The following is a 22,833-nucleotide window of genomic DNA, read 5'->3' as shown; positions in this document are numbered from 1 at the left end:
GAAAAATACTTCCACATTTGCAGCTTCATGTTTTAGAAACATCATTTCTATGGTTGCTTTCAAACTGGAAAGAGGAAAAAAATGATAAACATGTAGTGAATGAATCAAAAAAGTATGATAAAAAAAGTATTTGTGCCGCTCAACATTTTCCTCCATAATTTGCTCTTTTAAACATTTTAATTCCTATTTCATCTGTTATTTCACTGTCCAAAGTGTTCTTTGAATCATTATTGATCAAAACCAACTTCAAGTATTGATGCTCCTTTAATGATTAGTGTAAAAACGTTGGGCTAACTTGAACCTGAGGCTAGAAGACAGATAGGGTCGATGTGTTGCTCAAAGGCAAACAAAAAGCTAAAGCAGCAGCTGCTCTCTCACCTCCCACCCACAGATTTACTCACTGCAGCAACACAAAGCAGCTCCTCACCTGGATCACATTACAGAGGATTTCTTAACGTCACTGTTTACAGAGGGGGGAGCAGCGTCTGCAAACACACCTACTGCACCGCTGCATGCAGGAGTGTGTGTGCCTCACATGCAGGAGTGTGTGTGCCTCACATGCAGGAGTGTGTGTGCCTCACATGCAGGAGTGTGTATCTCACATGCAGGAGTGTGTGCCTCACATGCAGGAGTGTGTGTGTGCCTTACATGCAGGAGTGTGGGTGCCTCACCTGCAGGAGTGTGTGTGTGTGCCTTACATGCAGGCGTGTGTGTGCCTCACATGCAGGAGTGTGTGTGTGTGCCTCACATGCATGAGTGTGGGTGCCTCACCTGCAGGAGTGTGTGTGTGCCTTACATGCAGGAGTGTGTGCCTCACATGCAGGAGTGTGTGTGTGCCTTACATGCAGGAGTGTGGGTGCCTCACCTGCAGGAGTGTGTGTGGGTGCCTCACATGCAGGAGTGTGTGTGTGCCTTACATGCAGGAGTGTGTGTGCCTCACATGCATGAGTGTGGGTGCCTCACCTGCAGGAGTGTGTGTGTGTGCCTTACATGCAGGCGTGTGTGTGCCTCACATGCAGGAGTGTGTGTGTGTGCCTCACATGCATGAGTGTGGGTGCCTCACCTGCAGGAGTGTGTGTCTGCCTTACATGCAGGAGTGTGTGTGCCTCACTTGCAAGAGTGTGTATGCCTCACATGCAGGAGTGTGTGTGTGTGCCTCACATGCATGAGTGTGTGTGTGTGCCTCACATGAAGGAGTGTGTATGCCTCAGATGCAGGCGTGTGTGCCTTACATGCAGGAGTGTGGGTGCCTCACCTGCAGAAGTGCGTGTGTGTGCCTCACATGCAGGAGTGTGTGTCCCCCCATCTTAAGTTTTTTTCATCATCGTCACATTTATTTTTGATGAATGATGTGAGAAAAGAAAGTTATTTCATTGATGGAGAACAATCCTTCCCTAAAGAATTTTTTCCCAACAATAATAGTGCAGTAAAGAAACGTTCACAAAGTAAATTCAGTTTTATTTTGTACAAATTTATAAATACAAAATGATGCTGCTTTTCTTTGGTTTTATGGTTAAAGTGCAAAAATCAGAATACAGTTTCAGGTTACAGTGTTCATAAGGAGTGAAAAAAACAATCAATGTCGGTTCTGTTTACCTCAACAACAAACTGTAAACAAATCCAACTTTATCGATCAAGACGACAGGAAGCAAAACTGTTGCTTCTCAGACCAGGAGGAGGAGCTAAGTGAACTTCCGGATGAAGCGCAGTTTAAGGTAAGCAATGGCGAGGAAGACGAGGGTCATGACGCCCAGAGCCAGGTGGTTCTGCCAGAGCCCCCAGGAGTCGTGCAGCACCCCCTGCTGGTCCAGAAACTCCTCCCCCGTGCAGCTGCAGACAAAGAAGGTCACATGGTTTCTCACAGATCAGGAGCTTTGTGTTCCAATTGTGTGTTTTTGTGTTTCTTACGCGAGTCCCGGAGGAGTGATGGAGCTGTTCAAGCCCTGACAGAAGTTGAGTCCGGTGAACTCGTTCCCCTGCAGAGCCTGAAGGCACGCAGACAGACAGACGGTTGTTAGCCGGTCGCCGTCCACGCGGACCGCAGTGCAGTGCTGTGTTTACGTACGCTGTAGCCATATCTGGGAATGCTGAGGTACTTCAACCAGGCCAGCCAGCTGGCGATGGAGGGGAGGTTCACCAGCAGACCCGCAAAGATCTGCAGAGAAAACGGGTCAGAACACCGTGAAGACACCAAGACGTCCCGCTGAGTATCCAAACGACTGACACCATGGAGACCCGCACCAACAAACACAACCGACGCCGTTAGCCCCTCCTGTTCTCAGCTGGTTTGTTCCAAAACCAAACTATACCAAACCAAACCAAACCAAACTAAAATGAACCGAACTAAACCAAACCCAAACTAACCAAGCCAAAATAAACTAAACCAAACTAAAATGAACTGAACTAAACAAAACTAACCAAACCAAGCTAAACTTAACTAAACTTAACTAAACTAAACTTAAGTGTAAACTAGAGTAAACTATATCAACAGATGGTTAAATGGTTTTGAACCAAACTCCAACATTCCTGAAGGAACATCTACCAATAGAACCCTGTGGTTCCACTTTAAGTCTCTAGTGTTGTGGAATCCAGAGAAGAACGGTTCTGGTCCGTTCATCTGCTGCTGTTCCTCACAAAGGAAGAGCTGAACCATCAACAGTCTGAGCTGGTTCCTCGTTCTTCCTGAACTGGTTTTGCAGCTGATCCACAGGTTCGGTCTTTGAATCCTTCATTCTCTAAGCTAGAACATCTCTGGACCTCAACCTCTGCTTGCGTGCTGGTGTGTGTGTCGCTGCGTTGTCACCATCATGAAGACGCAGGCGATGGTCATGAAGATGTTGGCGATGGCCACCACGGTCTGGTCAGCGGAGATGGCCATGGCCATGGCCGTGGCCGTGTAGGCGACCATGGCGACGGAGAACAAGAAGGTGAAGAAGGCCTCGGCTGTGGGCTTCAGGCCTGCAGACGGAGCGTCAGGAGAACAAAGTTTACGCTCGCTAAGACGGCGGCGGCGTGGCGTTCCGTCTAAGGTAGCATGCTCCACACACCGATCATGAAGTAGGCGACGCAGCTGAAGACGATGGCGGGGATGGTCCTCATCACCAGGATGTCCGATAGGATCTTGGACAGGAAGTAGACGGAAACTCTGTAATAACCGCTGATGTATTCATGGCTGCAGACACAAAACAAGAAAACTTTATTGGTAAAAGTGTGAACAACAGAAAAACACACAGACAATCCCCTTTAAAGGATGTTCACAGAACCAATCATGGTTCTCTGGATCACAGTAAAGTACTTTCATGAGGAGGATTGTTGTAAGTATCAAAATAAACAATTAAAACCATAAAACAACAAATCTGTTATGTTTAAGACCTCTCCAGCAGGGGGCACTGTTGAGCAATGTAGACACTACACACGGCGAGTGTGTTTTTGTGTTGTTTCCATTGTGTAAGGAAATGTCAATCATTTTGGGATATAATAGCATTTTTATTTGTTTTATTTCACCACTTTATCTCATCCTGTTGTTCATGGAAGCTAAATGCCTGAAGTGGAACAAACAACTGGAACGCTGTTTTGACATGATGCAGGACTTTCATTGGTTGTCCCCACAACGCCTGAAAACGTGTCTGCCAAAACATTATTGACCTTTTCTTACCTGCTGCAGTTTCACCAAACTGTTTTCAAAGAAAAGGGATAATCTTCACATGGTGGGGATGTAAATTTAAAATAAAACGTCCCCATAATGCCTAGAATCCAGTGAAGCAGTGGTTGATATCAGCCTGTTGGTTTGAGTTTTAGACGATCAAAGGGGGATTGATATTTCCCCAACCTAATGATGAACTTTGACCTGATTGAAATGCATTTCTACAGGAATGCAACGATTCACTTTCCTCATTATTTGGTTCAAACTGTGATTTTGGGTCCCTGTTTGGTTCCAGCTTGATGTGTCGTTTGTGTTTCACAACACAAAAACACAACATTTCTTTTTTTAAATGAGCTAATAGGCAGGTGACAGTAGCTGCGTTTCCATCACACATAAGTGCAAAGCTTTGTCGAAATTCTAGAAATGTCGATAAAACACAATTTTTGTAATTATGCTGTTTCCATTCAATCCTAATTATGTGAATAAACACAAATCGACTCAGGCGATGAGTCGTTCAGAAACATGGCGATTGAAATACTTTGATTGACAGCAGATACATTCGCATTTCTGCCACAGCACTAGCGCTCATCATCATCCATCAAAGGAGACGTCAGCGTCTTCTTCAGGCCGTGGAGCGGCGAGCTCCATACACGTGGGAGGGGCTACGGATGAAGGCATTATGGGAAATGTTGGTTGGTGATTTTCCTGAGGATCTGTGGATGCAACAATCGCCATCCGGTTTTTGGTCACATGACTCATTTAAGTCAAAAGAATCGTTTCCATTGCAGTTTTGTCAAATATGTCAATTTCAATACGCCTCAAAAAATCTCCAACAAGCAAAAAAAACATTTTTTCGATAAAGCTTTTTCAAAATTGTCATGTTTCCATTAGGCAAATTTATAATCGCAATCCGATTTGTGCAACTTCATAGTCAATGGAAACTCAGCTATTGAAGAAAAGCTTACACTGAGTCTGCTGTGATGTCATAGAATATTAAATATATGAAATGTGTCAGAGCAGCTTTTTAATGTAAACATGCTGGTATGCAGTAGAGACGCAACACTCAGTCCAATTGGGTCGATGGTGTTACATACGTTTAACTTTTAAACCGAGTATTGTGGCGTCTCTGGTATTTATTCACCGTCAGTCTCCGGGTCCAACAGATTTCCGTCAGTACAGCGATCCCTCATTTATCCCAAGACTTCAAAGTAACCGCTAAAGACGAAACCCACAAAGTACTTATACTTTTACAATAACTACAGATTACTCCCGACTTTCTACACCTTCCTCTCTTGTTTAAACTCTCAAACTTCAAACCCTCGTAGAAAAATAAGTCCAAATTTATAGAATGGAGGAAAAGATCTGATCGCGATCAAAGATTTATGTCGATTTGGAAAACTGAACGCATTCTGTGGAGGAGACACGGCACAGCCAATCAGGATGCAGAACACAATGCACTGTAAAAAACACAAGTATGCAAAACGGAAGAAAAGAAAATGCAGTGAAACTGGGAGATTGTAAAAGTTGAACTGCGATAAAGCCATGGGAGACTGTAACACCTCCACTGTGTGTTTGTGTGAAACCCACGTGAAGAGCTTCCTCTCTGTGATGAAGAGCTCAGCGGCCGACAGCGAGCTGAAGCACTGGTTTGTCACGATGAAGAACAACGCTCCGGCCCTGAAAAACACAATCACTCACTGAGTCACATGATCCACAACACTGAGCATCAGCCTCTGTGCCAAAAGAGGAAACGGAAACAGAAAGTTCACCACAGCGCTCTGAGGTCAGATGGACTGAAAACTACGGTGTCCTCTTAGGGTTTTAGGATCAATTAATGCAAACTTCTGTTCATTATGTCACATTTAGCTGACCATCAAATAAAAACCTGCAGCTTTTACTGCCTCAGAGTTGACTCTAAAATACCTGAAGATGCTGCAGCTGTTAAGCAACCCCCATCATTAACCCTCCTCCGCCGTGCTTTGTGTGTCTTTTCACCACACAGGTCGCACACACTGCTGTACAAATGTTGTGGTTTTGTAAAACAACCTGAAGCTTGTAGAGTCTGGGATGTGGCTCTAGTACTGTTGAATCAATCAGCTGTCAATCATTTCCTTAACGGCCATAGCTGACCAATGGCTGCACTGTATTTACTTCACAGCAACATCAAAGGTTAAGCAAATACGTCTTGTGACGACGCAGGCAGGTACCGGTTCTGGATTCCACTCTGATCTTCTTTGACGTCGAAGAAGAGAGCTCCAACGATCAGGGCGAGAAAGAGCGTCACTGCCACCTGAACAGGAAGAGGTGAGACGTCTGGCTCTGGTTTCTGTTGGATCTGAAGACGCCGCCTCCAAACCCAAAGCTGCTTCTCACCTGAGCGACCGAGGTCTGAGGGTTGAGTGCCAGGTTGCGGAACGTCCTCTTCAGAACCCATTTGAACTGCGTCAGGAAGCCGGTGTTGTAGGTGATGGTTCTGGAGCGGGAGACAGTCATCCCCTGCTTACCCTGGACTATCCTGTCTGAGGAGGAAAGAAAAGGAGAAGATTGAGGTTTTTCCAGATGTCAGAGATAGAAAACAATAGAAGATGGCTGAAAAGACGGACGCTGCTTAGTCAACTGAAGTCAAACTCTATGAATTCATCATTAAGAGGAGGGACTATTTAAAAAGCAAACTAACAAAAATGCCTCAGAGACTCTCTGACTGAGGCTCCAGGTTCTGGTTCTGAACTGACCCAGTTCTGCTTTGGTCTGTCTGTAGTGCTGGCTGCTCCTGTACTCCTCCACCAGTTTGTCCTCAATCCCTTTTCTGGACATCGACACTGAATCTGGATCACGGCGGAGATCTGGATCTGGATCAGGATCTGGACAAAAGGAAAGGTCTTGAAGTTTCATTGTAAACGGTGGAACCCCTCAAACCCAACAGCAGGCGGTCCAAACAGCTCAAAATGCCCCCAGAGCGGGCAGAAAGAAAGACGCGGTAGAGGTCAATTATAGAAACCAAGAGGTGTTTTTTTAGGGTGTGGCCAAAGACTCTTGACTATGTTATTAAAAACAAACCTGCATGGAAATAACACACAACGTTCTCCCCAAACATCCACCAGGAAGATCAAAGGAAGTGGGCGTGGTCTGGGTTGTAGTCCTTCGTGAGCCAGCTGAAGTATTTTTCCAAATGTTCCAGTTTTGAGTTAAAGGATCTTCCTAAAATGTCTGAGAGAGTTTGAGTTGCGGCGCTAAAAACTGTTGAGAAGGAAAACAGGAACCTGATCGAAGCAGAGCTCAGATGTTCGCTGTTCGGCGTTTTTTTAATGAATCAGCTCAAAAAGGTTTATCAACCCCTCCCACACCTCTCCTCAAACCACATCCACAAGTTGGAACGTGTGACCGAAGGTATGAGCCGGCAGCCCCCCCACGCTGCAGCGGCAGAGCCTCATGCCAGGACTTGAACGGCTTCTGGGTGAACCGAGGCTGTTCCTGAAAACTGAAACCCGGCAGGCAGCGGTGGAGACCAAACCAGGAGGTGGACCCGAAGCTCCACGGTGGGGGGGTCCTGCCGGACGGCTGGGTGGACCCCCCCACAGTCCACTGAGACACGGCGAGGCTGAATTTCACAGCCGAAGCATCAAGAACAAATGTTTTAAGTTAGATTAATTCTCTTCAAGACTTTTTTTTGTCTGGACTTCGAGGACCAGATTGTTTCTGCAAATGTCGACACATAACCAACAACTCACCCAAATGTGCCCCCCCCCCCCCCCCCCCCCCGGGTACTGGACATAGTAAGCAGGCCCCTGATCCACTAATGAAACCAAAACACCCGTAAAGGGGGGGGGGGGAGTTGCGACAGACTGGCGACCTGTCCAGGATGTCCCCTGCCAACGCCCAGAAGGGGCCGGGATAGGCTCCAGCAACCCCATGACCTCCAAAGGGAACAAACGGATTAGAAGATTCAAAAAAGTTTTGAAACTATTATGGGATGGTCACAGGACCCACAGCTGGGCAGCCGTTTTGTGGCAAAGTGGAGACTTTGTCGATTTCCACATTTTTTGGGAAACCAGGGTTTAACTCCCAGGGGGTGGGGGGTAGTGGTGGTGTTGAAATTCATCCATTGTGGTTGCTTAGTGCTTTGTAGCCACAAGGGGGCCTTAGTCTGGGTCTCCTTGTGCCGGTCCCCAGCCCAGACAAAATACAGGGAAGGGCATCCGGCGTAAAAATCTCTGCCAAACCACCCGTGTGAATCAGTGGCAGCTGATTGGCTGTGACGACCCCTGAGGGGATGTGCTGAACAACCACAACATGGGGGGGGGGCTTGTTTAAGTGATCTTCATGAAACTTCACACACAGGTCGCCAGCTTAAGTCTGCATCCACAACCCAAGTTTTGACCTGAGGAAGAGGGCAACACCTTTAAACTGCTCCTGAGGATGTCAGTCGATCACCTCATAACTCTGCCAGCATCATTGGGAACGTTGGATATAGAGACGGCGGTAGCCTGGCGAGCTCCAGAAGCTCGCCATCCTCTGCTGCTCGCACATTTTTTACCAGAATATTGTGAAAATGTAATACAGGATTTCCTGCCTCAAGCTGAACAAAACTATATGACTACTATGGGAATGTGGGCGTGGTTAACAAAAAAAACCTCTGTTGCCAAGGAAATCCAAAAGTTTACTTTTGTAGATTCTTTTTAAAAATGACATAGACCTGTTCGTCACACCCAGACGACCAAAAACATTATGGTTGCTATGGAGATAAAACCAGCAGGAAAGCTAAAAAAAAGTTTATTTTTTTAAATATGAATTTGTCATGTGACCAGGCTGGCGGGGGCAGAGGGAGGGGCATGTAGGCGGTGCCTGCAGGACAGACAACGCTGCTCTCGGCTTTCATTTTCAAACTGGTTTGTGGTCCACACACCTTCTGAGTCGGCGTTGTTAAGGGCAACGGCGGTGGAGTCTCCGTTGATGACATCCAGGAAAAAGTCAGCAGGATTGTTGTGGGCCTCACAGGTGAATCCTGGGAAACAGAGTTTCCAAACGGAGCTTTAGCCCTCCCTATTGATGTAATGGATTGAAGGTCCGGTTGCAGTTCTTACCCATGTCTGAGAAGTAGTCCAGGGCGCTGCGAGCTGGGCCGTGATACACCTGGACGATAAAAACAACAGAGTGAGGCGGGACGACCTTCCTGCCCGGCAGCGTCACGCGGAGCTTCTGCGCCCACCTGTTTGCCGTTGACCAGCAGAGTCAGGCTGTCGAAGAGCCGGTAGATGGAGTAGCGCGGCTGATGGATGGACAGGATGATGTTGCGTCCGTTGTTGCCCATCCTTCACGCACAGACAACATTTTCAAAAAGCCGTTTTTCATGAGATTTTCAGAAGTGGATTCAGATTCAGCCCCAGAGGACGACATGGATCCGTGAGAATCGGCTTTTGAACCCGAACCAAAGGAGGGTCGGTTGGACGCGTTGCAGGGAGCTCACCTCTTGAGCAGCAGCAGCACGGAGTTGGCGGTGCTGGCATCCAGGCCCGTCGTGGGCTCGTCCAGGAAGAGCACGGGCGGGTCGATGATCAGCTCCATGCCGATGTTGGTCCTCTTCCTCTCGCCTCCGGAGATGCCGCGGATCAGCTGAGTGCCCACCTGCACAAAACGTGTCCCAAGCATCTCATTATTCCTGTTTCTTCAAGTTATGTGGGAGGTTATTTAGGATTATTCAATTCTTTCTGTATGAATTCTTCAGTTTTCCTTTTGACATTTTATTGGAATTTATCCAAAAATCTACTTTTCTACAACTCATCTTTGTAGCTAATCCTAAGTTCTTATGACTATGAGGCGAATCCCTTCTTGCTTTTTTTCTGGACTTTTTTCTATTAAAATGGTTAAAGCTGCTCATCTGAAAACTCTCTGTTAGTTCTTCTTTGTTCATTTTTTCCCTTTTTCACATCATTGTCAATAAACTGTGGCGGGCTTCTAACAGAACATTTATCAAAGTAAAAAAGTTGCTGTTCTCAAAATATGTGGTCTTTATTTTCAAGCGACATCATGAATGAAAGAAAACATTTGAGGTCTTTAGGTTCTCTCCCCCCCCCCCCCCCCCCCAACCCACCTTGGAGTCGGCCACTCGGCCCAGGCCCAACTCCTGGATCACTCTGTCCACCATCTTGTCCTTCTCCTTGTCTTTGACGGAGGACGGCAGACGCAGCGCCGCCGAGAAGCGCAGGTTTTCCCGGACCGTCAGCGTCCCCATCACCACGTCGTCCTGCCAACAAGATGTCAAATGGAATCTGGATTCTGGCGGATCTTTTTTGCTTAATGTCATTATCTAAATTGGTTTAGAGACGGCTGCCGGGACTCGTGACCGCCGTGTTATGAAACCGGGACTAAAACAGACTTTGCTTCAGAGGCAGAAGTCTTGTTGTTTCAGGCTCTTTTCCCGTCCAGGAAACGCCCCTCATCAGAAACGCAGCGGGCTGCCCGCTTCCCCTCAGGCTTCCTGCTCGCTGTACTCACCTGCACCACATATCCAGACAGACACTTGAAGTTGGGGGGCTGAGGAGCCCCGTCGATCAGGACTTCTCCTGACAGACCTGAGGGGTCTTTTCTAGCCGCCAAAATGTCCAGAAACCTAAAGGAGAGCAGATCTGTCATGAGGCCAGGCTGGAGGGGAACCACAGGACTGTAGGGCAAACCGATTTCACCCTTTACATCCTTACATCACTTTATGGACCAGCTGCGGTTGGATTAGTGCCTCAGGGCTTCGTATTAGGACCCCCCGTTTTTTTTTTTTTAATTAAACAGTTGTGTTCTTAGTTTGCAGATGATCTTTTGCTTAATTGTAGCCAACCATTATTGCATGAACCTTCAGGATTTTCTAACAATCCGTTGATTTTAATTTACAGACTGAAAATGTTGGTTCCTTCAGTGTTACAATCATTCATTCATGACTTCCATAATCCGTAAGTGTTTCTTGCGTTCGTCATTCCTCGATGTGTGCAGATGTCTGTCGATATGTGAATTCGGTTTTGAGCCGTACTTTTTGTTCTGTTGAGAATTACACAGTTTATGCGATTATTATGTAAATCTTATGCAATTATGCGCGATTGCTGCCAGATGCAACGTTGTGTCTTTCCACGTCTGTTCCACGCATGTCCTTCGGATTTCTCACGCATGAACCACTGATGGATAACTTTTATACATCAGTATAAATTATGGCGTATGCGACGCACATGTCACTAAGGAATTGCATATAAACAGCACAATAATCGCACACGGTTCATGTTCTACGTGGATTTGTGTTCTTTGCGTGGTTTGTTGGTACTTCCGTGGTTTTAACGTGGTTCATTCCTGGTACATGAGTGAAACTTTCATGTCAAGACCACAACTTTTCTCACTTTTTCACGTATGACCAGTTATCCGTGTGATATGAGAAAATGTACATACTGACTGTGTGACACGGCCTTTAACCTCTTATGCCTTATATGTCGTGGATGACAGGAAATAAGGCTTAGCCTTTCACATACCAGAACTCTGACTGGTTACACAATCAACGTACCTCCAATGGATTCACAGAAAAACAGCTTTTTGATGATTTGCAACCCTTTGCAGTCGTGAACGGAGGCATATTGGTGCGATAAAACAGCTTTAGCGTCAGAATCCTTTGGAATTACGTTAATTGCGTAAATGCTTGAGGAGCTATGGTAATTCAAATAGCGTCAACAAAGCACCAGTGTTAAAGGGTTGAGCCGTAAGCGGACGTGGTCGACTCCCCACCGGAGTAATTAAAGCGATCCATTCTACTAGAGCCATCGACAAACACTCCGTTAGGAGATTTCATCTCTTTGTCATTACCAACCTTTGTGTTACGATGCAACAATAAGAATAGAAACAGGGACAACATTTCATCCTAAAGGCAAAATTATGCTTAAAAAAGGGGGAAGTGAGGCTAACTCACGAGGATTTTCCGCTTCCTGTTGCTCCCATGATGGCGTTCAGACCCGGCTTCATCATCCCACTGAGAAATGGAGGAAAATATATTAAAAAACTCAACGTACACATAGAACGTGTTTAATGTTTGCTAACAGGGTCACTGATGCTTCTGTAGGGACAATCCTAGTTCTATAAAGGACTGGATGTCATTTTTAGAGACCATTTCAAAAGAAATGAATTTTTTCTTTCAAAATAAAAGCATTTAATCAATAAAATGATAAATTCGAATTAGGAATTTCACTTTTTATCTTAACTTTCCCCCCCAAAACTTTAGTTTTTTCCCTTAATCTCAAATTCATTTTTTGCATAAAGTTGTTACATAAAACGGTAAAAGCAAGTCTGATAACAATAGGCGGTGAGGCGAGGACATAAACACACATTTACACCCTGACAACACGCCCGCACTGTAAAACACACAGCGCAGCCCTGCTGGCACGCCAGCGCGGCGCCCTTTGACCGCTTTCATAACGTTTCAGAACGTTACCAAACACAGGTCACGCTGTGACCCAACATCACACCTCTTCATCAGCACACAGAGGAAGGACACACAAACAATGGCCTCCTGCTGTTTTTCCCGTTTGTGTTTCTGCTGCTGGTTTTCAGCGGCTGAAGGTTTTGTAACGCTGCTCATTACACATGTCCTTATGTCACCATGGCGAGGTGCACGTGAAGCCAAAGAGCATGTGAGACTATAAAAAGATAAACCCTGTAGCCTCTCACAGCTGCTAAACTCATTCTAACCGAGATGTTCCCGACACTCAGAGCTGAAAGCCAAACTCCAGGTGAGTGAAGTGAACTTTCCACCTTTAGTGGTTGAAGGTCCTCCTCTGCTCAGAGGGTCTGAACTTTGAGGGAACTTCAACGTCTCATTAGGCTGAGAAAGTTCATGATTAGCTGCAGGATAAAAGACGTAAATTAATCTGAATTTTTCCTGGATTTACTATTGGATTTACACTAATATCAGTTATTGTGGAATTTAAACCAACATTGTTAGCTTAAATTTAAAAGATGGTGGCCAGAAATATCTAGATGTTTTGGTAGAAATGAAGACTTTAGGTTGGAGTTCAGAGCGGATTAATCCAATATTTCCAAAAACTGAAAATGTCAACAACCCTACGTCTGTCCTGGTTGGTTGTGGGTAAGAAATGGACACACCTGTTCAGGTCAGGCAGGTGGTCTGCACCAAATATCAAGGTCATGGGCGGATTCTCTTGATTTCATTCGAGTGTGACGTCAGCCATAAAAAAATGGTTCACTTTCGGCTCCAACCAAATCAGGTCAATTCAGCCGCCAACTGTTTTCCTGATACGGACGCCGCCATGTTGGAGCCAGAGTCAGTGTTGAGTCAGTGTTTCTGTGGCAACAACTCTGGCTAATCAGGAGTGAGCTTGTTGGAAAGCCCCACCCCTACCACTTGAAAGATACATACACAAGTTCCACCAAGTGTTCTGAATGTTGGGCGTCGGGCCAACAAGCTCCTCCTACTTTTATTGAGGCATCTGATTGGTCAGTTTATAACTAAACTACAGAAAAAATATGATAAAAAATTGAGGATCATCAAAACGATGTTAATAAACGTATCAGAATGACTGAGAACAGCTGTTCATTTCTCTACAGAAGTCTATGGGTACTTCCTGTTTGAAACGCCAGAGGGGAGGGGTCACTCAGTCCGGTCAGAGGCTCATGAATACGTCATGATACACTGACCACATGCACGATAAAGGTACGTTCCATTTTAATGACGACCCTTGAGGTGGTCGTACGAGCCTCAACAGAACTGCTAGACACACCTGCTTCACCTTTAGATGCCACCGCTCCTCTCTATGACCCTCCACGGACCTAGACAACCCCCCCCATAAGAATGGCTGAAGCCTAAAAAACCAACAACAGTTTCCATGAATTATCCACTCAAACCTCCAGAAGCAAAGTCATCTTCCCCGGACTGTTGGGACAAAAGAGAGACCTTCTGTTTCTGGAATGATAGACCCTCATTCATAATCTTTCACACATGTGAGGATGTCGCTCTCAAGGAAAAAAGTGCAGAGTAATCGTTCAGTAAGCAGAAGGATTTGGCAAACAGTGACTCAGCGGCTCTGCTTCTGCATCTGTGTGAAAGAGCGGTTTCTGGCTGAATTCTGAGGAAGTGAAACTGCTGTGGAGCAGCGGCTGACGGACCTTTTTAACCCCGATCTGAGCTCCAGCTAGAAAGACGAAGCAGGCCGTTCAGCCGGGACGTTTCCTGCAGAGAACAAGGTTTCACTGTGAAACCCCCCAAGGAGGAACTCCCCAACCGTTTCTGAAAGGATGACATCGCAGAACCTCCGGACTCCGTCATGGAAACATCAACGTTTCTGCTGATTCTGATCGATCGGATTCCTCTTTTCACTCATTCAGACGTTCTCCACCTTCTCCTGAAACCTCTCCTCAGCTCAGAACAACAGAGGCCCCGCCTTCCAGCCTGTCAATCATCACAAACACCAAATAATAAAAGTGTCCTTTAAGAGAAGAGCGGGAACCTTGGACCCCGTCCAGCTTTGATAACGCAGAATAAAAGATCACATAACAGACACGTGCTCCACCAGCAGGACAGAGCGGGACAGCAGCCCCCCCCATCAAAGGTTCATCCGCGGTTGGATCTTACTGATAAACAAAGACTAAATGTTTATCTGTCAAACTGAGCCTTGGAGGAGGGTCTTGGTTGACCGTGAAGGCTGGGAACGTTCTTCAGCTCCCAGGATTTCATCTTCAGTGTTTGTTCCTGCCGTGGAGCTCTGGGGCCTGAAGGCATCCTGCCGTTTGTTGCTTCAGGCTGGGCCTCATTGTCCTCTGGAACGAGCTTCTGCATCCTGCAGGGCTTCCTTCCTGCACCTTCAGCCGGTCCGGTCCGGCCCGGGCCGCCTGCCTGGGTCACGTTTGCCCCACAGGTGAGGCCCCTGAAGGCACGTGGACTCCAGAAACAAGAACCTCCATCCTGAGACCTTTGGTTACGAAAAGAGCCTCTTCCATGAGGAGGGATGCAAACCAAACCGAGGAGACGTTTTCATGAACCAGAAAAGAAGTTTTTACATTAAAAAGCAACGAAAATCTGTTTTCTGGAAGAATAAATGATCAAAAAATGAGTTTATAGCAAAACCGCTTCATAAATCTGATGAACTGAGGTTCTACGAAAAGATCAATTCAATAAATATCATCATATTAGTAAAAACAACAACCAACGAAATGTGAAGACCATCTGTTTTTATGACACCAAAAATGTAGCTGAGCTCCCTGAATGCCTTCCAACTTCCCACGTTCTTTGTTTACGAAAACACGTTCGTCCTCCTGAACTGATCTGAGGTGAAATATTCATCAACCAAATGACGAATTTTTATAAAGAAAAGAACAAAAAAGCTGCAAAAATCTTTTACAGAAAATCTTTTTGGATTTGATGGATTGACTTTTTAAGTAAAGATTGATTTGATAAATATCTGCGTAAATAAAAAAAAGGCAAATAGATCAATAAATGGTATTTGTTGTAACACCAAAATGTGAAGTTCTCTTCTTAAAATAAAGATCTAAATAATATCCAACATAAAAACTGCATTCAGGTGAGCTCCCAGAAGGCCTGTAGACTCCAACAGTTAGAACCTCCAACGTTCTTTGCTTATGAAAAGACCGTCGGACAAAAGCAGTGATGTAAACCCGACTGAAGAGGAGTTTTCATTAATGAAATTATGAATGTTTATGTATAAAACTAACAAAAAAAGCTGATTTTTAGCTAAAAATATCTATGAAGATTTGATTCTTGATTTTCTATTAAAAATATATTTTAAAAATACAAAAATTATAATATTATACATATTAACATTAAGAAAAAAGTATCTCATATTATGTAATTTTTTTCTTATGTGAGTAGAAAAAAAGCTGCTTTCTGCCTGAAAAATACATGAAAAGGGTGTTTAAGAAAAACATTTTATGGATTTGATTAATCAATCTTCTGAGTTCAAATCAATATTATAAAGAAAAAAATCTTAAAATAAAAGCAAAAAGCTTAAAAATGTATACTTTTACAACTATAAAGTGAGAATTTCTATTTTTAAACTAAAACTGAATAATTTCAAAAATTTAAAAATAATTTATGAACCCATTTTGTGAAAAAAATGTGTAATTTTAATTTTTTTCAGTGTTTTCAAAAGATTTCAGGAATCGGTCGGAGCCGCTGTGATGGTCATGTGTGTGTGAGCTGCTGTGTTTATCATGCAGCAAACACAAAGACCCCCAGCAGGAGACGGGAGGAAGAGGAGCAGATCCTGAAACCAGGCTGCATCCTACAGGCTGACGGCTTTTAACTCACATTTTAACAATTGTCTTTGTTTCTAAGTCGCATCAGAAACGTCATTCAGATGAAAATGAAAATATAAAGAAACAATTTTACTCTGAAAAACATCCCCCTTCACAATAAAATCCTCCCATTGAGTGTCCAGCTTGGGCCCGTCATGAGTGGAAAGCGAGAACGCGGCGACTCTGACTTACTTCAGGTCAATCAGGATGTCTTTGCTGGGGCCTTTCTTCCAGCACAGGCAGCCTCCTCCCAGCCTCACTTTGTAGTGGATGTTGTGGAAGCTGACGGTGGCGCCGTGCAGCTGATTCCGCGACACCTTAGACTGCAGAAAGAAGGAATTGAACTCACAACCCAGGCCTGTCCTGGTGAAGCTGCCTGTGAACATAAATGACCCCCCAGTACCTTGTGTTTGGGGGTGCCGTTCGCCCCCACGTTTGTCATCTCGTGGCTCGCCATCTTTCACCTTTGCCTCTGTAACATTTCCAAATAAAAACATTTGTCAAAATTCTGTCTTTTTACATTTTTTTATAATCTTTTGCACAATTTATCAATTTAAAAAATGTAAATAAATTGTTTTTTTAATAAATTATGCAAGTTTTCATCATCAGAGCACAGTGGATTCATAAATAGTCTTCATCAACGGTTTATATGTGCAAATCTGTGCACATCTGAATTGATATTTAATGACAGGAATTAAAATTTAAGAACATTTAGAAAGATCTTCTTTCAGGGTTTGTGCTGAATATTTCAATCATTCTGCTCCCCCACTCCGATTACATTTGACCTGCGAGAGGGAAAAGTCTTCATCCGTGTTTTTATAAATGTTTAAATTGTCAGTTTCGGTCAACAATGCTGAAAAGTCTGTATAAACATTTTCAGGCTCTTCTAAAAAAAACTAAACATCATCAGCAAACATTTAGACTCTGTTCTTTCCCAGAAACATTAACCTGCTTTAACTGGCCAAGACATTAAAGAGCTCTAGCTTTTATTTCCCTTAGATGCTCTACTTTGTTTAGTAACAGTTAAAGATCATCTAAACTCTGCACCTGCAGATGAACTCTGGTGTGGTTCATTACAGTGTGAATGCAACTGGACTTTTAAACGAACCAAAGAGGGCAAGTTAAGCAGTAATTGAAAGTAGTACAGTACATTTTAAGCACCTAAATGTTTTTCCTGTTTTAGGATGCCAAAGATAACCAAAAACCAGCAAATCTAACTGGATCTACAGCCACGCTCCCCCAGTGTGAAAGACTAGAGCCACGCTCCCCCAGTGTGAAAGACTAGAGCCACGCTCCCCCAGTGTGAAAGACTAGAGCCACGCTCCTCCAGTGTGAAAGACTAGAGATCCCAAAGTTTCATTCATCCAAGTTGATTCTATAAAAGTAGAAGGTAAAAAAGAAGTCAACTGGTCTTGTTTACACATTAGCCAATTACAATAATAGCCCAAAAATTCAACATTTTTCAATGACAGTAACAGTATTTACATTTACTTTATTGTCATATAATCAAAGTAATCTGACCAATCCAGCTATCAAAACAAAGCTTTATCAATTAAATATTTTCAAAGCATCAGAAGAAATTAACCTGAAGCCACAATTAGTGTCCATAGCTTAACAACATCAACGCCATTTCAGACAAACATCCAAGTTATTCATTAAAAGGCAGAATTCCATCCAAAGTGCAGCAGAACAGATGAAACAGCCTCAGCACAGACTTTTCAGAATAAAACCAAAGTCTGTCCGTTTTAAAAGGATTCCAGGTTTTTAATCAAATATTCATTCCACAGAGTTTTAAAGCTTTTTTTATTTTTTTAATTCCCATTTTTCAGCTTTCAGTTGTTTCAGTTTTGTTATTTTTCTAAAATACTTTGAGCTGAAAGCTGTTTAACAATTGTGTGGATTATTATTCATTGTTTTTCAGCTTTAAAAGCAGGTTTCCTGATGAGTTTTAACGTCTGTGTCCATCTGACAGGAGTACAGTGTGTTTGGAGCCGATATCAGTAACATCTGCCCTTTGAATCCTCAGCTTTCCTGCCGCTCAAGTCAAACCCAAATTCAGCCAAAACCCAACTTCCTTTTCTGAACCACAAAACATCAAGAACAAGTCAAACGGCAAAAGTGAAGGCTCGGATTTGTGAAAGTAAACGTTTGAGCGTATAGAATATCTCTCACCTGACGGAGTCAGGAAGCGTCCAAAGTTGAGCGAGCGGGTCCCGACTGTGCCGTAACCCCGCCTGTGTAACCGCTGCTGCACAGCCTGTTAGATATACAGTGAGAGAGCAGCTTTATGGCAACGTCATAATCAGAGCAGAGGGCAGCAGCTGAGGGTGACGCCTCGTAAAACCTCGACAGCACCGTAAAGTTTTTTACTATCCTGGTAATCTCCAGAACTTTACGGCCCTTTGACAACACATCTGTAGATGGATTCACCAGGAGACATTTTGTTGTATTTTCCAAATTTGTTTCACAACAAATGCTGGACATTTGTGGAAGACTTTTCTGCGTCTCATTAGACGTCTGTAGACGTCTGCCGCAGGCGTCATCCCTCTGACCCAACGGCGAAAGCAAACTGCTTTAAAGGTGTCCACCTCTATTAAAAAAGTGTCATCCATACAACCACACCTAGGAATCTGAGTAAAGGTCTAGAACACGAAATAACAAACGATGCAAAAATGGACTTGGAAATAAGTTAGAAAAATAAGGACGAGCATAAACAAATAGTAAAATATTTAAGGTAAATGAACTACCCTTTGGAGAAACAGAAGGTTATCCGTTCATCCAGAAAAGTTTATATAGTGACTCTTCTTTTAGACTTTAGGATTATGTTTGAATTAATAAATTAGGCACAGGAACGTTAATTTTGTATTGGTTTCTATCATGGTTTTACGTGTCAGTTATGAGAGCTTTACTGTCTGTTGCAACAGAGTTCAGGTCAAGCATCCATAACCGGTTTCAGAACCACTCAAACATTTCACCTGAGGACACATTCTGTATTGTACCTGAATATGTTTTGCATTCGTTTTGCATCTGCGATGGCTCCGTTTTGGGTTATGGTACGACTACTGATGGTTTTCCATAATGCGGTCCCGCTCTGCACAAAACGCCTCGGTTAAAGCTAGCTAATGGTTTCCTTAGAATCTGACCCCAAAGTGGGCGGGATTATTGTAGTAAATTACGAGGACGTCTTCTTGTGTGAGACAGCTATATACGTCAGAACTGGGACGGGGCTTATGGGAAACGTACCAATGCCAGAAGTGAACTCTGTTGGGGATCTGATGCGATTATTAAAGGTGTTGGAACCCAGATTCTGGACACCAACGCAAACCAGTCGTATTGTTTATCATAAGACAGCAGTGTGTTCTACAGTGGATGAGACGAGGAGAACTGCTTTTGGATGGCTTCCTGTTTGAGACCAAACTGACAGATCAAAGAGTTTAGGCGACACTTTTCATCCATTTGATCTTAAATACGAAAATAAATAATGGACAATGGAAGGCAACACCCAATGTGACTTGAATGAACTTGAAGGAAATTTACAGCAGTCCCAGGATAAGCTATTGACCATCGTCAATCAATCTCCTGTACAGTACATTCTCATCTAATCTTCAGTTTCATTTAAAGATACTGGACTTATTTTTTTTTTACGAATGTTTGAACTTTAAGAGTATAAACAAAAGTGTGAAAATGTTGGTGTCTGTCTTAGAAAAGTGTAGAAAGTGTGTAGCGAGGAATCTCACAGCCTCAAGTTCCACTCGAATCATCTTTCGATCTGTTGTCAAACCGTTACTAGTGGTCTTTTAATAAAGATTTTGACGTTTTTAGCCAAAGTCTACAAACCTTTGTCGTTTTCTAGGACATAGTTTCTGCAGAGCGGCAGGAATTAATCAGAAATTCAATTGATTTGATGCGGAGTAAGCCCAGCCCTGTTTCCCGACATCCATCTGTGTACACACTCTTCTGCTTACAGCCTCTCACAACCCCTATTTAACATTATCGGTCCAACAAAAATGCAGAGCAATATCTGAACTGTCCAGTCGTCCACTTTTGAGCCAGATGCTAGCTCAGACAAGGAAATCCAAGATGTACACAGATCTTTTTGTCTATAAGTGGATGAATCTGAAGCACCTACAAAACAGCTAAAACCTTTTTCCAGTGTCGTTTTTTTGTTATCTGCTCCTAATTCGCAATAATTTTAATAAAAAAATACTTTTAAGCTTTATTTTCTCATATGTCTTCATCATCATCAGAAAAATAGTTAAAAATACCATTTTCCTCGGAAACTTTAATACAATTAAAATATCGTGAAAATTAAAGTTTGTGGATTTTGTTTGTCACAGGTTTTGTTTTGAACGTAACTCCCGAGATAAACGAAGGACAGCTGTACTCCTTTCATAGGTAGTACTTTTATTTTTTAAAGAAAGTGACTATTCGCACTAAATTATCTAAATGCATGTGACCAGTGTCAACTCTTTTCTTGGCCGCGTGGACCCAAAGGAAAAGGTTAGCGTCAGGTGAATGCCACCAACACCACCGCCTTGGGTGCAACTAAAATGCTTGTGGGCAACGTCTAACCTGACATTTACATCAGTTTTTGTGCTTGGTTGCACGAAAAAAGTACAAATAACATCATCCATTTTAAAAATGTACTTCCATTTTAGTATTATTTATCATTCCTGTGTAAAGCCCCCATTGACCTCGTCTCTGAGCCCCATAGTTTTGATTTTGTCCTGTAGAATGCTGCAGACCTCTAGTACAACTACACATTATATCAACACAACTGCTGTTTTATCTTAATAAATAATTAACATCTTTTTTTAATTTAAACTTCGTGTAATTCCTGAGACCTAAAAAAAGACTGCAGTTACATGAATTCAAAGAAACAATTGTATATAAACGGTTTTCTCATTTTAATGATATAATTGAGCCTAAATGGTCAGAAATGTAGGAAGAAATCCAGAAATGTGGAGGAAAACTGAACCACTTTTCCTCATCCGTGTCATTCCCGCCTAGAGAAAGAGCCGGGTGAGGAAACCATCAATGTGACGTAAATGCTGAAAACTGACGCAGAAACATGAACGTTAAAACGTTACCCAACGGTTTTTCCACTCGCGCGAATCTCTCACTGTGTTTGGCTCGCGCACGCGCACTCCTCCGCAGCCACAGACGGCAGAAACTTCCAGAACATCCGCGGACGCATCGACCTGACGGCGGCAGACCCGCTCACGGAGACGAACCGGCTCTGTAACGAACCGAACCGCAGCTCGGCGTCAGGACGTCCGGTCGCTTTCATGTTCAGAGGCACCGGCGCCGGTAGGGGGCGCTGGAGGGCACGTGAGCTCCCGCGCGCCTTCTGTTTTCATAATAGGAATCTATTTTAAAAATGTGATGATCCAAAAAGAAAAAATGAACCATCGTTTTATTAAGTATTTGCATCTAAATGATTAATTAAATAATTAAAGTCACATTCCACCAAAAGCGTGTTTTATTCTATTTTAGATTCATATAAATAACATTTTTTCCCTGTCTTTAGACTTTTCTCCATAACATCTACAAAAATCAGAAAGCATTAAAAAATATGTATTCATTTTAAGAAATTACATAAGTCTAAAAAACAAACTTCCTCATTTTCTGTTTTTCCTCCTTTTTTGTTGTCCTCTTGAGCAAATTTGTTTTTTTTCAGTATTTCTCAACTAATTGTCAAAAGTAGTGATTATAACTACACACAGCCTTCATCAGAAAAACATTTAATATTTATTTTAAATGTTTTTTTCATTGACAGCATCAAGACATGTTTGCTTTATAATTTAAAAAAGGGATTAAGATAATATGCAAAAATACTAAATAAATAAATCCTAATAATCTAAGAAAAATTAAAATTTTGTAAAAGGAAATTGTGAAATCATTTTCAGAATATTTGTTCATGTCTTTGTATGTCTTATGCCAAAAAATTAATAAAAGAAATAGTAATTTACTTTGGTTAATTTTATTTCATTGTCAAAAATTCAAGGTTTATGTTGGTTTTTATTTATCCCATCTACTATAAAAGCTAATATTAACAAAATGCAGTTTTTGTTTTATTTCCTTTTCAAACATTTTCAATTTCAGAAATAAAACTAATACATAACACTATTTTATTTATTTTTATTCGGTAGAAATGTTCCATTATGCTGCAGCAGCGCCCCCTGCTGGTTAAAGTAATCTGAACAGTAAAACCGAATCGAAAACTTGTTCCAACTGCTAAACTAAAGGATCATTGAATCCAAATGACTATTTATTGAATGCATTGTATTTGAAAATACTATCTGATGGATAATGACAGCAAATACGCTCAAAATCCCACGAGAATAAAGTTGACCAACATTTGTCATCACAACGGTAGGGGTGCTAAGAAATACATTTTACTTTCATAACAACTTTTCAAGCAAAGTATAAACAAAATAATGAATATTTGTAAAGTATCATTTTAAATTTGTCTTATTTTGTAAATTAGGCTGTTAGGGATGTCAGAATATTCCTCAGATGTTCGGTGGTTTTGAAATACATTGAATTTATCACATCCTGTTCCCCATAAAACTCAATAGGAACAACCAAACATTCTGTTAAGCCATGTTGGAATGTAAATATTTACACTCTTCCTCAAACGTTGCCATCTTCAGTCAAACAGATGTCAGCTCCTCGCACAGTGCCGTTCTGTGAAGGTCAGCTCCTTTAGAAGAAGATCTGCGTCTACTCACCGCGTTCTGTTCTTCAGCGTCGCCTCCTGGTCGTGTGATCTCATCTAATGGTTTCTAAATTTAGCCTCTGGCATCTGAGGGCCTCTCTGCTGATTCCTTTAAGGTCTGACGTCGGCAGCAGGAACCGGCCGTCAGTCAGACGGGAGGTAATGGAGGACAAATCTGATT

The 22,833-nt window shown here is 43.0% G+C and overlaps 1 protein-coding gene and 1 long non-coding RNA gene across 4 annotated transcripts in view; one reads left to right on the top strand and one right to left on the bottom strand.

Annotated features, from left to right (window-relative positions):
- Positions 1-1,437: 1,437 nt before the first annotated feature.
- Positions 1,438-22,684, bottom strand: LOC101167488 (ATP-binding cassette sub-family G member 2-like). Of its 3 annotated transcripts, none has more exons than XM_023966085.1 (20): positions 22,666-22,684; positions 18,104-18,188; positions 16,335-16,403; positions 16,124-16,254; positions 11,577-11,636; positions 10,136-10,250; positions 9,732-9,884; positions 9,108-9,265; positions 8,850-8,952; positions 8,725-8,773; positions 8,547-8,645; positions 6,376-6,504; positions 6,017-6,162; positions 5,851-5,933; positions 5,231-5,320; positions 3,048-3,172; positions 2,804-2,958; positions 2,066-2,155; positions 1,909-1,985; positions 1,438-1,830 (listed from the first exon to the last, which is right to left on the bottom strand). In XM_023966085.1, the coding sequence occupies exons 3-20, from the start codon at positions 16,386-16,388 to the stop codon at positions 1,683-1,685; spliced, it is 1,965 nt and encodes a 654-aa protein (XP_023821853.1). In that variant the 5' UTR covers positions 16,389-16,403; positions 18,104-18,188; positions 22,666-22,684; the 3' UTR covers positions 1,438-1,682. The 3 variants fall into 3 exon arrangements, with proteins under 3 accessions (XP_023821853.1, XP_023821852.1, XP_023821854.1); XM_023966084.1 differs by lacking the exon at positions 22,666-22,684 and adding an exon at positions 21,022-21,248; XM_023966086.1 differs by lacking the exon at positions 22,666-22,684 and adding an exon at positions 21,022-21,248 and having other exon boundaries at positions 6,376-6,498.
- Positions 21,159-22,833, top strand: part of LOC110017040 — an 18,453-nt gene continuing 16,778 nt past the window's right edge. Inside the window, exon 1 of the long non-coding RNA XR_002292341.1 lies at positions 21,159-21,241. This is a non-coding gene — a long non-coding RNA (uncharacterized LOC110017040). The remainder of the gene's footprint in view (positions 21,242-22,833) is intronic.

The sequence above is a fragment of the Oryzias latipes genome, chromosome 18, assembly GCF_002234675.1.
Source record: "Oryzias latipes chromosome 18, ASM223467v1".
Classification (NCBI taxonomy): domain Eukaryota; kingdom Metazoa; phylum Chordata; class Actinopteri; order Beloniformes; family Adrianichthyidae; genus Oryzias; species Oryzias latipes.
This window is presented reverse-complemented; position numbering and strand designations above follow the sequence as displayed.